At 36.3% G+C, this 14,059-nt stretch overlaps 2 protein-coding genes across 4 annotated transcripts in view; one reads left to right on the top strand and one right to left on the bottom strand.

Moving 5' to 3' along the window:
* Positions 1-14,059, top strand: part of LOC141381148 (uncharacterized) — a 587,543-nt gene that overhangs the window by 400,936 nt on the left and 172,548 nt on the right. The gene's annotated exons all lie outside the window — the stretch shown is intronic.
* On the bottom strand, positions 4,983-11,846 carry kcnj2b (potassium inwardly rectifying channel subfamily J member 2b). 3 transcript variants are annotated; one of them, XR_012400864.1, is made up of 3 exons: positions 11,536-11,788; positions 5,741-8,573; positions 4,983-5,658 (listed from the first exon to the last, which is right to left on the bottom strand). XR_012400864.1 is itself a non-coding variant. In XM_017354866.4 (2 exons), exon 2 carries the CDS (start codon positions 8,331-8,333, stop codon positions 7,011-7,013), a length of 1,323 nt encoding a protein of 440 aa, XP_017210355.1. In that variant the 5' UTR covers positions 8,334-8,573; positions 11,536-11,846; the 3' UTR covers positions 4,983-7,010. The 3 variants fall into 3 exon arrangements, 2 of the variants coding, with proteins under 2 accessions (XP_017210355.1, XP_073800273.1); XM_017354866.4 differs by having other exon boundaries at positions 4,983-8,573; positions 11,536-11,846; XM_073944172.1 differs by having other exon boundaries at positions 4,983-8,709; positions 8,768-11,669.

The following is a 14,059-nucleotide window of genomic DNA, read 5'->3' as shown; positions in this document are numbered from 1 at the left end:
TGTTTACACAGACCAGGGCCATGGATTCAAATGAGTCAAGTCAGACAATCTTTGTCTGGATAATCTCAATGACAACTACATTTACAGTCTAAAAAAAAATGAATGAATGCCGTCTGCCTCTTTAAATGCACGGAGACACAGTGATGATGTCACACGGAATGGAAGGATTGCGTAATAGGTGTGATAACATACAATGTAATATAAAAAAAATACGTTGATTAAAAACAAAACATTTTTATGAGGTCGCAGAACTTATTCCAGACATACAGATTTGTGACCCTGCACCACATCTTTGAGTAAATAAATACTTTGTATGGGTCAAAAATATAGATTTTTGTTTAATGCCAAAAATCATTAAGATAGGAAGTAAAAAAAAAAACAAGGTCACACTATATTTTGATGATCCGTTTGTTGAATTTAAGCTACATTGCATCTAGACGCCTACTAATTCTCTAGATCAGTGGTTCTCAAACTGTGGTATGTGTACCACTAGTGGTACGCAGGCTTCCTTCTAGTGGTACATGGAGAAATTAAATATGTCATGTACATGCTAAAATTTACCAAAAATGATGAATATTATATGCCATAAATAACTTATAGCCTATATTTCTGAGGTAATCTGCCACATTTTTTTTAACTGTGCAGGGTTGTAGCTGCTTTACTAGACTACTGTACTTGGAGAGACAGTTTTTTTCTGAGGAGGTACTTGATGAAAAAAGTTTGAGAACCTCTGCTCTAGATTATAAGTAGTCTGTTAGATTGTGATTAGTGTTAGTGTAAATTGACATGTACTTGCTAAGTTTCCCCATAGTCAGTTAAATGTCTGAAGTACTGTTAAATGTCAGTATCAACAGATATTAAGCAGACAGTCTACAAACACTTAAATGGACCATCAAAATAAAGTGTTGCCAAAAACAACAAGACATCTACTGTAAACATACTGTATCATACCACATGACATGGCCACAGCCATGTCACCCTGCAGCCCAAGACCGGTTACTCACTGAAGCCAAGCAGGGCTGAGCCTGTTCAGTACCTGGATGGAGACCACTAGGGAACACTAGGTTGCTGTTGGAAGTGGTGTTAGTGAGGCCAGCAGGGGGCGCTCAACCTGTGGTCTGCGTGAGTCCTAATGCCCCAGTAAAAGTGAAGGGGACACTACACTGTCAGTGGGCACCGTCTTTCGGATGAGACGTTAAACCGAGGTCCTGACTCTCTGTGGTCATTAAAAATCCCAAGGCACTTCTCGTGAAAGAGCAGGGGTGTAACCCCGGTGTCCTGGCCAAAGTCCCTCTATCGGCCCTTACGATCATGGCCTCCCAATCATCCCCTCTCCACCGAACTGGCTCTATCACTGTCCCTCCACTCCACCAATAGCTGGTGTGTGGTGAGCGCACTGGCGCTGTTGTCCTGTGGCAGCCGTCGCATCATCCAAGTGGATGCTGCACACTGGTGGTGGTGTGGAGAGACCCCCCTCATGATTGTGAAGCGCTTTGGGTGTATTGCCATACACAATAAATGCGCTATATAAATACACATTACATTACATTACATTTTTACCATAAATATACTTTAAAAATAACAATTGCTTCTTTAAATATATAAAATTATATATTTTGTGAGTAATATGCATTGCTAAGCATCTAATTTGGACAAATTAAAAGTGATTTTCCCAATATATTGATTTTTAAACGCTCAGGTTTCAGATTTTTAAAAGGTTGTATCTCATTAAATTACTGTCCTACCATAAATCAGTGGAAAGTATAAGCATTTAAAATATTACAACTTCAAAGGATTTTATGGTCTAGGGTTGCATTTTAGGGTTTGAACACAGCACGTTTTTAAGATTAAATCCAATGTTTTAACAAGAGGACTTGATAAAAATCAGAAACAGCAGATGATATTGTTAATCAGACATCTTTATTATGATTTCTTTTGATAGCTACTGTCACAGTATTATATATAAAACCCCAGATCAGATATTAGTTCGCTACTGTTACTGGTTTTAAAAACCTGCCAGCATTACAAATCATTATTGCATGTTGTTTTTTTGTACATGTCATGCAAAACAGAATCATACTTGTTCTCCTTTGAACCCTTTATCAACATATTTATAATTTATAATCTTTCCTATGTAGCAGCAGATAAGTAACATTCATGTCATCATTCTTAAATATTAATATTCACGTCTTCAGTCACTGAAGCTATATATTGCACATAAACTGCTGTGAACACGACATTCTTTACATATTATTCAAAGATTTGCTGTAATATATATATTTATTTATTTATATACATGCCAAATATACCAATTTTTATCCAAACCCTGAGATTAAGTGTGCTTTGTCAAGCCTTTGGGCTGGGATCACAGAAAAAAAAAATGCAGTGAGGAGCTTTTCGTTCACTAAATGCCCATAAATAAGTGCCCTAGATTAGCATACACTGTCATTAAAAAGGTATGGCTAATCTTCAATACTGATATTGTAGTGCATTTAACCAATCAAGTATGCATCAACATATTTCTTGTATTTCTACAAAGATGGTAAAAGAAGAGGTGTGTTAGGAGACCAGCTCATTACTAGTTCATTATCATGAAGTACAGTTTTTATACCATCAGTGAACGCACAGCATTCACACACGCAAAAACAACCACCATAAAACCTCTACTGTCAATGACAATCTTTAAATATGGAAGAAATATTGGTAACACTTACCAATAACTGTACGCAAATAATGATTTGTTAATATGTAAATTAAACGTTTCTATATTATGGACTATTGATAATTAATGTGCTTATCATGAACTTTACCTACAACATGCGTCACATGAGTTCATGTGTGAACAACGGCTACCTTAAGTACAATTGTTTGTTAGTTAATGTATTAATTACGACATTAGTTCAAGCTTAATTTAACCATCATGACTTCATGATATGTTAATGTATAATTATATCATGACTTTACTTGGAGGGGCACATCATCTTAAACTCATCCCTAACTACTCATTATTCATGGCCGTCAAGAGCGTTTACACTGAATAACAACAGAAAAAAAGTGTTCTGTCAACTTTAACATGAACAGCTTAAACACAAGAGTTCATGAGTAGTTAAGGATGAGTTAATGCACTGCAAAAAAAATTATTTTCTTACTTAGATTTTTTTCGTCTTGTCCAAATATCTAAAAGTTCTTAAATCAAGAAGCATTTTCTAGACAAGCAAAACATTGTTTTGTTTTAAGAAATAAAATCGAAACAAAATCGAAAAACAAGATTATTTTGCTTACCCCATTGGCAGATTATTTTGCTTGATTTGAGGAAAAACTCACTTTACTTTGGCATATTATTTCTTAAAACAAGACCATATGTTTTGCTTGTCTAGAAAATGCTTCTTGATTTAAGAATTTGTAGATATTTGGCCTAGAAACATGACAAAAAAAATCTAAGTAAGAAACGCATTTTTTGCAGTGTGATGATGCGCCCCTCCAAGTAAAGTCATTACATAATTATACATTAACAGCTCATGAGTTCATGTTGGTTACACTTAGCTTAAACTCAAATGTTAATGAATGCATTAATTAACAACATGTACTAACAAGCAGAGATGTATAGTAACAAAGTAGAACTACTTCACTAATGTACTTAAGTACTAAAAGGCTGCATCTGTGCTCTACTGGAGTATTGTTTTTTTCTCCTACTTCCACTTTTACTTCAGTACATATTTTCGATGAGTTTAATAGTTTATTCCGGTAGATTTGTTATGTGCTGCATAGTTACTCGTTACTAGGGGTGTCGAAATTATTGATATCGGTTCAGTGATAGATCATAAGCGGTTATTACGAACTGACGTCATCTATCTCCTGTGCGCAATGTCGCAGTAGGATACTATGGCGACAGAGGCGAGGGCGAGTAAATAACGATCCTACTACTTAAAAGGTAGATAATTGTGCACAATTCTATTGCTTGTGAGTTTGCTGGACAGTCTTTCACTGACAATCACAGCACATGAGCCACTTTTTCACTACTACGTAGAAATGCTGTAAAACTCTATCTTTACCTCTCTCTCACTTCGGACATTTGACCCGCTGAAGTGTTTGTTTAGAACTTTCGTTTACATCGTTTACAACCGGTAATTTGCGATCCGATAATGGGTTTCAATAGTGTTTTGTGTGGATTACGGAGTGTTTTCGTGACACACAACTTTGAAAGGTGTGTGATAAAGCTGTTATAATCTGTCATATCTGTGGTTCAAGCACGAGAAAAAAATGTTTTACTAGTTCATATAAATTGTAAGCCATATTTATTTTCGTTCTGCTTAATTAAGTGCCCCAAAGATATTTAAAATAAACAGAACAAAATGATGCCCTTTGACTGCTTTCTTTAATAACTACATTACACAATACTTGTACTTTTACTTTCAGTACTTGAGTAGTAAATTTTGAAATAAACTACTTGCAATACTTATGTTAAAAAAATGTTGAATATTTTAGTACTTTCAGTTAAGTATGGTGTTAGAAGAGCACTTCTACTTCGACTCAAGTCACTTTTTGATTGAGCACTTGTACTTTCACTTAAGTCTGGGTCTTTTGTACTTTATACATCTCTGCTAACAAGGTAGCCGTTAATCACACATGAGCTCTTGTGAAATATGTAATTAATGTTAGTTAATGATTAGCACGCACCTTACTCATGATTAATTCTTAAAAAGGTAATGCTTAGTTTACATATTACATATTAGTTTACATATTAATACATCATTATTCATGTACTGTTACTTAAAAGTGTTACCGAAATATAAATACTAGGCTTTTAACCCAATCTTGATCCTGACTTCAATGCACTATTACTGTAAATGCTTAAAATGTTGCTCCTTTATAAACTGTAAAATAAATAGAGGTTGTATTAACATTTTAAGTTCAAATTAACCTTACAAGTAATTTTAACTTACATTAAACTGGCATAAAACAAAATGTATGACTTCAAAAGATAAGTTGAAGCTTATTTTAATAAGTTAAATTAACAGAAGAAAAAGCATATATTGTCATGACTTACTGTTCATGTATATTTTTACAGTGTAGGTTTAACAGTTCAAAAGAAAATATTTAGTTTTCATCCACACTAAAGCTTTCACTGCACTGCCTTTGCTTTTGAAGACAAACATGGCTTCCTTATGACACTGGGTTTTGCATGGTAGCAAGATATTATCCTGAATGTACGATTAAAAGACTGTGAGCAAGGGCTGTGGGACAAAATAGTCTAAATCTCTCCTGAAAAATCATTGTTAATTAAGTTATAGCTCCGCTCCAAAACCTAGTGAGCTACATACTGTGCTACAAGACAGCATCAAAGACCAGTTGTAGCTATGAAGCTGTTTTCAAAGTAGTTAGCAGTATGCTAATTACTAATTTACCCAACCCTATATTGGCCCGGGCTTGTATCATGAAGCCGGATTAGCTGGCTAACTAGCTAAATTTTACCAATCAAGGATATGGGCACCATGAAAGTAGCTCAGCTTTAATAAATTCTGGGGCCTGCACCATGAAGCCAGATGGACTGGGTAACCAGCTAAGTTAAGTTTAATTTGCACCAATTCTGGGTTACAGGCACCACAAATGTAGCTTCTTTTTGCCATGTCCTTTCTGATGCTATTCTACACGGCTAACCTGTCCCAATGCAGGTTTTGTTTTGGTTAGAGATCAGATCAGAAATTGAGATTCATCTAATCATCTCTGTGCAAAGTGTCACATATCTGATGTAATTAAGATTCTCCTCCGGGGCTCTGTACCATAAAGTCAGATTAGCTAGCTAGCCGGTTAAGTCACAGTTTATTTGCACAAATTCAAGGTTTTAGGTCTTGAAGGTGGCTCAGCTTTAATCGCTCTTTGCTACCATGGTATCTTAAGCTGCACTGCTAACCTGCTCTAGTGCAGGATGTGTTCTGGTTTAGAGATCATAAACTCGAGATAGATTTAATTAAACTCTATAAACATTTACAGATATCCAGCTGCAATATAAAGCATAACTTTTTAAATCTGGAGATAAAACGTTAAAGAAGATTACATATTCACTTAGATTTTCTGTATACCCTGGTGTACATAACATTGTTACAAACAAACTTTTTTGCACTAATAATGCAAGCCGTTTCTTCTTTCAGCTATTGTGTTTCATGAAAAGTTCTTTTCACCTTGTGGTGATTTGTGAATCAATCGCAGTATTATGTCTCAAGGCATGCCATTTTGGCTGTTTGCTACTTTACACCTTAAACTCAGAAATAGCGCCTGAGTTAACAGAGACAGTTAATGATCAGCATTCTGGTACCAACAAACCCTGATTGCACTAGTTTGGTTCTCAAAACTTATCCTGTAACCCCGAGTTTGTTCAGCCACCATCATGGTACATCATGGTACATGATACCCTGGGGTATTCATAATAGAGAGCACAATCCTAGAATACATTAAATCTGTCATTAAAAGGACAGTTCACCCCAAAATATATACTTATTCTTCTTTTGTATTCAACAGAGCAGTTTAAAAAAGTAAATGCTGGCAGGACTTTTTAGCTGAACTGTCCTTTTAATGCCATGCATTTCCACATTATGCCTTTCAGAGTATTTCATTTTATCTTAGCGACATGCAAATGTAAAGCTGTACTGAGAATAACTTTAAATATTGTTTTGTGTCATGTTCGACATTGAGCTGATGTGATTGATTTGTTTTGCTTACTTGGTATGGAGCAGAGCGTAAATATTCTACAGGGACTGCATATGTGCTTGCATGTATATTATAACTTGATTGTGTCGAGAGTGTCTGAACAGATCTGAATGTTAATATCTGTTGATCTGTCTTCTTAGACAACACACAACAATGAATGTTACAAGACATCTGCAACCCAAACTTTTGGGCTCCTCTCAAACCAATGGCAACATTTTGCTCTCAAATCAGCAGCAAATGAGCCTTTTCTCAGGCTTTGCCATTGTATGCTGTACACAAACATCACCACAAAGACAGAACATTGCTCAGATCTCAGGCTGTTGTCTTAAAGGTTTGAGCTGTAGTGGTAAAGTGTCCTGACTAGAAGCTGTGCTTTTGACATCGTCCATATTGGATCCCTCTAAAACCACACTGTCCCTCCTGATGTTAATCTGCTCATCATCATCGTCATCATCATCATCCTCCGTTTCCTCTTTATCCATGAAAGCGACTTCATTCTCGTAACAAAAAGAGTTTGAATTAGACATTATGTACGTCTTCTCTGCCAAATCTCGAGCGCTGCATTGAGGTGTGTTGGGAACCTCGTAGGTGTTTTCGAAGTGCGAGTAGTCCACCTTGTAATGATTCTTCTCCTCAAAAAGGACCGGCTCAAAGCGATGGCCCCACAGGATTTCGCTAGTCACGTAAGAGCTTCGACACTGAGTGGTCATGGCTGTAGCTTCCACCATGCCCTCCAAAATCACCACTATTTCCAGCTCGGAACTTTCCAGTTCCTGTTTGCTCATGTCATAGAATGGACTGTCCTCGTCAATCTCATGGACGATGGTGATGGGGGACACTAAAAATATACGGTCAATACCAGTGTCGAATCCGACATCAATGTCTAACTGATCCAGAGGGATGAATTCGCCCTCAGCTGTGGTGCGGGATTTGAGCAGCTGAGCGCGGACGTGTGCCTCCACCAGGTGACTTTTGCGGAGGTTCCCGACTCTCCACATTAGGCACAGTTTACCGTCCCTCATTGCGATTGTTGCATATTGACTGAACACTAGGGTTTCATTTCGTTTTTTAGGCTTGGCCATCTTAGCCATGACCGCACCAATGATGAATGCATCAATGATGCATCCCAGGATGCTCTGAAAAACCACCATGAACACAGCAATGGGGCAGTCCTCCGTCACATAGCGGTAGCCATATCCAATAGTCGTTTGTGTTTCTACCGAAAACAGGAAAGCCGCAGTAAAACTGTCAACATTCGAAATGCATATCTGCACTTGATTATCCAAGTCGCCAGATGTATATGCAACGAGCCAGAATATAAGTCCAAAAATAAGCCAAGACAATAGGAAGGACAGGAAAAAAAGGACCATCATCCAACGCCAGCGAATGTCAACGCATGTTGTGAAGATATCAGCTAGGTATCGCTGACCTTTTTCGCTCATGTTGATGAACTGTACATTGCAGCGTCCATCCTTGTTGACGAATCGGTTTTGCGTTTGCTGTTGCTCGTGATCTGTGGTGCTCACTTTTCCATTGCCGTAGCCGTTTTGAATAGCAATGGGGGACAACTTCATCCCACCTTCTTCTGAGGAAACTATGCTGTATCGGTGGGCTCTCACGCTTCCCATCGCTTCCGTATGAGGGGGCTGAGCCTCGTCTGCTTTAGACAACAGTCTGAGTTTCTGGAGGACGCGTTGAAGAGACACTTTCGACTTCTCACATGGACCAACACGCAAACAAAATCCTTTATTTCCTGGAAAGCGAACAAGTAATTTGAAGGTCGCTCCAAAGAAACTGTGTTATCGCCTGGGGAACGAGGATCAGTCCTCTTCCAGGAATTGATTGGACTTCATTGGCAATGCAGGACTCTGTGAATAACACATAGGCAGAGTATGAGGGCAAAACAAAGTGTAATAAATGAAGAAACCGTTCAACAACCAATTCAGTTACACATTAAAATTGTTCTTTCGGGACTTTTAGAATAGTAGATTTTATTTCCATGCACTAAAACGGGTAGTTTATCAAAAAATGAAAGTTTACTCATTATTTATTTATCCTCAACTGGTTTCAAACCTTTATTAGATTCCTTCTTCTGTTGAACACAAAAGAATTTATTTTAATCAACATTGGAAAAACAGGTACTATTAAGTACCTGTAAGTCAATAGCTATGTTTCCATCCAAAAATGTGAAATAACTTTATGCACAAAACTGGATTATCGTATAAAAGGTGTGCGAATACAGCAGTGTTGACATCCAACGAGTCAAGTGAACAAAATCGTCACTTCCTGATTAACTGGCACCAAATATCAACAGTAAGAACAGAATTAACTGAGGTAGGAGAAGCTGCTTGAATCTTTTCTTCATTTAATTAATGACTTGCGCCTCAGAAGGCAATCCGGACATGCAGTGAACATGCATTGGTATTTGAAGGCGTCAGACGCAGAGCACAGACGCTCTTGATTCTGGAGGTCATCGATTATATAATAACACTAATACGGAAACGGTTAAGGTGTTTTAGATTGACCAAAACAACATTTCAGATGTTTTACAGTGTGCTCAACTTGCTGGTTTATCCATCGCATTATGTCTTATAACAAAATCACATGACCTTTTTTAATGCGCATGCTGGAGTTTGTTCGGTAAAAGTGTTTCCATCACCGTTTATGCACATCTTTTCCTATCAAATAAAAAGTTTATCCTACAAGTTTTTTATACGCATTTTCTAAATTTTATGCGCGTCTTGGCGTTTCCATCAACTGTTTTTTTTATGCCCGTATCCAAAATGCGCATAAAAATAGAAGGATGGAAACTTAGCTAATAACTACCGGTTGCAGTCTTTCTTCAAAAGAAACTCAAACAGATCTGAAGCAGGGCAAGTTAATGTTTACTGAATTTTATTTTTGGTGAACTATCCCTTTTTGTTCGACATTACCATCAATAATAAGTAGCTGACATGTCTCTAATCGAGAAACACAAATGTACAGACTAAAGGCGCATATTAATACATTTTAAAATACAAATATTCCATGAAGCCTCTCAATAGGTCTGAGCTCATAAAAACAGCATGCACATTAATCATATTAAAACACAATAATGTTGAAATGTGATGTTTTAGTCAATTCTAGGTAAATATGAGGTCTTAAAAATGACACAGGTTCCTAAATTATTGAATGCTAAATTTTGAGTTAAGCAGGGGCAGCACGGTGGCGCAGTGGGTAGAACAATCGCCTCACAGCAAGAAAATTGCTGGTTCGAGTCTCGGCTGGGTCAGTTGACAGTTCTGTGTGGAGTTTGCATGTTCTCCCCATGTTGGCATGGGTTTCCTCTGGGTACTCCGGTTTCCCCCACAAGTCTACATGCGGTATGGGTGAATTGGGTAAGCTAAATTGTTCATAGTAAATAAGTGTGTATGGATGTTTCCCAGTGATGGGCTGCAGCTGGAAGGGCATCCGCTGTGTAAAACATATGCTGGATAAGTTGGTGGTTCATTCCACTGTGGCGACCCCAGATTAATAAAGGGACTAAGTTGAAAAGGAAATGAATGAATGTATTTGAGTTAAGCATGTCACCGCTAGGCATGGGCCGGTATAATTCTGACGGTATGATAACCTTGGATAAAAATATTACTATTAGATGGTATTGTGATTACTGCTCTAAAATATATTCTTTTTAACCATCTGGGTAAAAAACTAAAACTTTTTTGTTTTGAGAAACATTTAAAATATTTTGGAGCAGTAAATATGTCAGGCTGAATAATGAAAATTTATCTTTGACTTCTGCGGTCTTAATTTGTTTAAAAAACCCAGATTTCTTTACTATTTAAAATTGTATTTTAGGAGATATTTTCTACTGGAGATACTGTTTTCCTTAAAAAATAACAAAACAAAATGCAAATAAAAATCCCTTAGGAACGATATAGCAGGAAATTTTGGCGGTTTTAAAAACCTTGACTTTTACAAACTGCGGTATACCTTGAAAACGGTTATCGTCCCTCCCATGTCACTGCAGGACAGAGAGGGCAATAATAGCATTAAAGCTAACGATTAGCATTTGACCTTCAAGCCCTTCAATGTAATTTGCATCATCTACATAAATCCAAAACAATGCTGCAAATACCCAAATAAAGAGTTAATGAGCAAGTGAGCCAATAAAAGATAAGACATTCAGACAACAAAGTTCAAATCCTATTGTTCTAGAAAACAAATCATAATAAAAAAAACACCTGTTCCACAAACAGTGCTTTAACGAATTAAATTAGCTTTTGTGCTGACATTAAACACTGTCAACCGATGTAAAAAAAATTATTTTACTTGTTACATTATTGTACGTCTGCTTTTTTGTTTTAGTCAGGCATAACAAAACTATAGGCAGATGGAAACACATTACATAAATACACAACATTTTTTTCTTCTCCCATCAGATCAATACAGTGTGATCTGTTGACAGACTGTTTCCAAGCCAATGAACTGTATACTCGACCACATATTATAATAATCTATTAAATACATAAATATGTGATGAACAAATGTATAACTATAAATAAAATGGCCACAAAGTAATATACTAGACCATAGAAGTTTGCTGCATTGTATAAAGACTATCTAGCAGCAAGAGTATAAATAGGCAAAGTAGATTTTTTTATTTCTTTTTTTGATTTAGAACAATAGTTTGACAACAGAATCCATCCCATGCTAATGATTTTTACTAAAAGTGCAGTCTAAAAGTTTACTTCACAAGCTCTACAAAAGTGTCATCTCTAATGACTGAAATGACAGCTGAAGCTGCTGATAGACAAAGATATCGCCTCACAACAAAAGTAAAAAGCTCACCTGCTCGAGTTCGGGAGGTTTAGATTAGCACATTTCTGCAGATATAAGCTGTTGTTGATGTTATCCGGCGCGACAGATCGGGCAAACACAAAAGGACTTGATGCTGGTTTCGATCATCTCGCTCAGTGTTGGTCAAAGCTCAAGCCGATCGAAGAATAGTTTTAAAAAGCCTGTTAATCTCCGCCCAGAGCTGCGGGGTCAAAACAGTCAGCCGCGCGATTACAGCATCTCTCCCTCTCTCTCACTGTATGATGCCGCGGTGATAATAACATGATGTAATAAACAATAATTGCTCAGCAACTGATTTGAATACCATATCTTTTCGCGCTTTTTTAAAAATTATGGAACGTCAACTCTTTTTGTGACGTGCATTGTTAACAACATTCTTTTTTTTAGAACCCTATGCTTTTTTTTACTATTGTGTGAAAGGGAATATACAATCACAGTACATTATAAAGAAGATGGAAAGACAAAAGAAAACATTTTAGGAAAAGAAAACAACAAGAAAAACAAACAAACAGAAAGGGTATATATAAAGAAATTATAAATGATAGATTATATATTTTAACAATTTCTGTTGTTTTAAAGCCTTTTTTAATAGTTAGAGATTTTCATAAAGACTTTTCTTTACTATGGATTTTTTTTTTTTTCAATTATAAAACAGAAGTAATACTGCATTTCAGTTAGCAAAACATTAAAAAAGGTTTTTGGTTTGAAAATGAACATTTATGTACATAAAATGTTGTTAATAAGATAAGAAGATGTGAAGAGTTTAGATGCAAAACCCTCTAAAAGCTGTCTGATATTTTCTTCTAAAATTAGCATTTTCTCCGACTACAGTGTGTAGGCTCAGTAATTTTACTTTTATAGTGACAAATAAGTAATTTACATTGCCTTTAAAGTAAAATAACTGAACATAATTATAGGAGGCTGACAAAAATGATCATTTTAGGAGAACATTTTAGATGGCATTTAGAGGTTTTTGCATCTGAACTCTTCATCTTTTCTTTTTATGAAAAGCTTCTGTTTTATAATTGCCAAAAAAATAATAATAAATAAAAAAAATTAATTCCCGTAAAGAAAAGTCTTTATCAACATTCTCACTAATAGCAAAATCTTTTCAAAGCAAATTAGAACAACTGCATTGCCAAAATAAGTGAACTAGGGACTCAGGGTGTTGCTTACAAAATGAAAAATTATTATCAATATCTTTTTTATATCTTACTAAGAGAGTATTCACTGGTGTACGATGAATAATTCTAGATGAAACTTATTTAATCTTATTTGTAATTAAGTAGCTTTTTGGGATGAGCCATATTTTTCTCCAATCAATATCAGAAACAAAATAATTCCAATATCAGTAACATTTGGAACTGATACAAGTAATAAATAAAGAGTGTGTTGATATGTTTGAAGAAGTTGCAGAGAAACAACATTTTCCTAGTAAAAGGGTCTAAAAGAGTATGACATTAAATACAACAGCAAATTCTTTAGGGGGGATGGGAATATTGAATCAATTAAGAAATTCTTTATAATTTAATAAATGGCCATTTGAATTAAATAATTACTAACAAGACAACAAACAAGCAGAATTTTTGCTTTAACCCAGCGTTGAAAGAAAAGAGATTTGTTTGTATACAATATTTTTTGTTATTCCAAATAAAATATTTGTGAGAAGAGAAGTTGTGCTTGTATTAGTGACCAGGCAAGAAGAAATTTCTTACGAAATTGAGATAATTTAGCTGGTACCAGACGCTGTACAGTACACAATGCGAGTCATTTCCAATTTCTATCAGCCCACAAACATTTAAAAATAAAACGATGTGGTATGTCAAAAAGACATCCAGTAAACTTTGTTTTTTCATGTGGAAAGACACTACACAAAGGGAAGGAAGTGCAGTAACTTTTGAAATTTACAAAGATAACTACCTAGCATAAAAAATAAACTTGCTAAAGGGATAGTTCACTCAATAAATTAAATTTTGTCATCATTTACTCAACTTTTACTTATCACAAAGCTGTCTGAGATTTCATCGTCAGTTGAACACTCATAGGAAACAGGGATAGGCCTAGTCCCTTTATTCATTCGGGGTAGCCAAAGCGGAATGAACCACTTATCCAGCATGTGTTTTACACAGCGGATGCCCTTCCACCTGCAATCTAGTATTGGGAAACATCCATACACTCATTCACACACACACACACACACACACACACACACACACACACACACACACACACACACACACACACACACACACACACACACACACACACACACACACACACACACACACACACACACACACACACACACACACACACACAGCCAATTTAGTTTATCCAATTCACCTATAGCGCATTGAACTGGGGGAAACTGCACCTAGAGGAAACTCACGCCAACATGGAGAGAACATGCAAACTCCACACAGAAATGCCAATTGATCCAGCCAGGACTCAAACCAGCAACCTTCTTGCTGTGAGGCAACAGTGCTAACCACTGAGCCAGTGTTGACCATTAAAA

This window comes from Danio rerio, chromosome 3 (genome assembly GCF_049306965.1).
Source record: "Danio rerio strain Tuebingen ecotype United States chromosome 3, GRCz12tu, whole genome shotgun sequence".
Classification (NCBI taxonomy): domain Eukaryota; kingdom Metazoa; phylum Chordata; class Actinopteri; order Cypriniformes; family Danionidae; genus Danio; species Danio rerio.
This window is presented reverse-complemented; position numbering and strand designations above follow the sequence as displayed.

What these genes read in the sequence shown, in the direction of transcription:
- kcnj2b (XM_017354866.4), bottom strand. Translation starts at nt 8,333, where the DNA reads ATGGGAAGCGTGAGAGCCCACCGATACAGCATAGTTTCCTCAGAAGAA.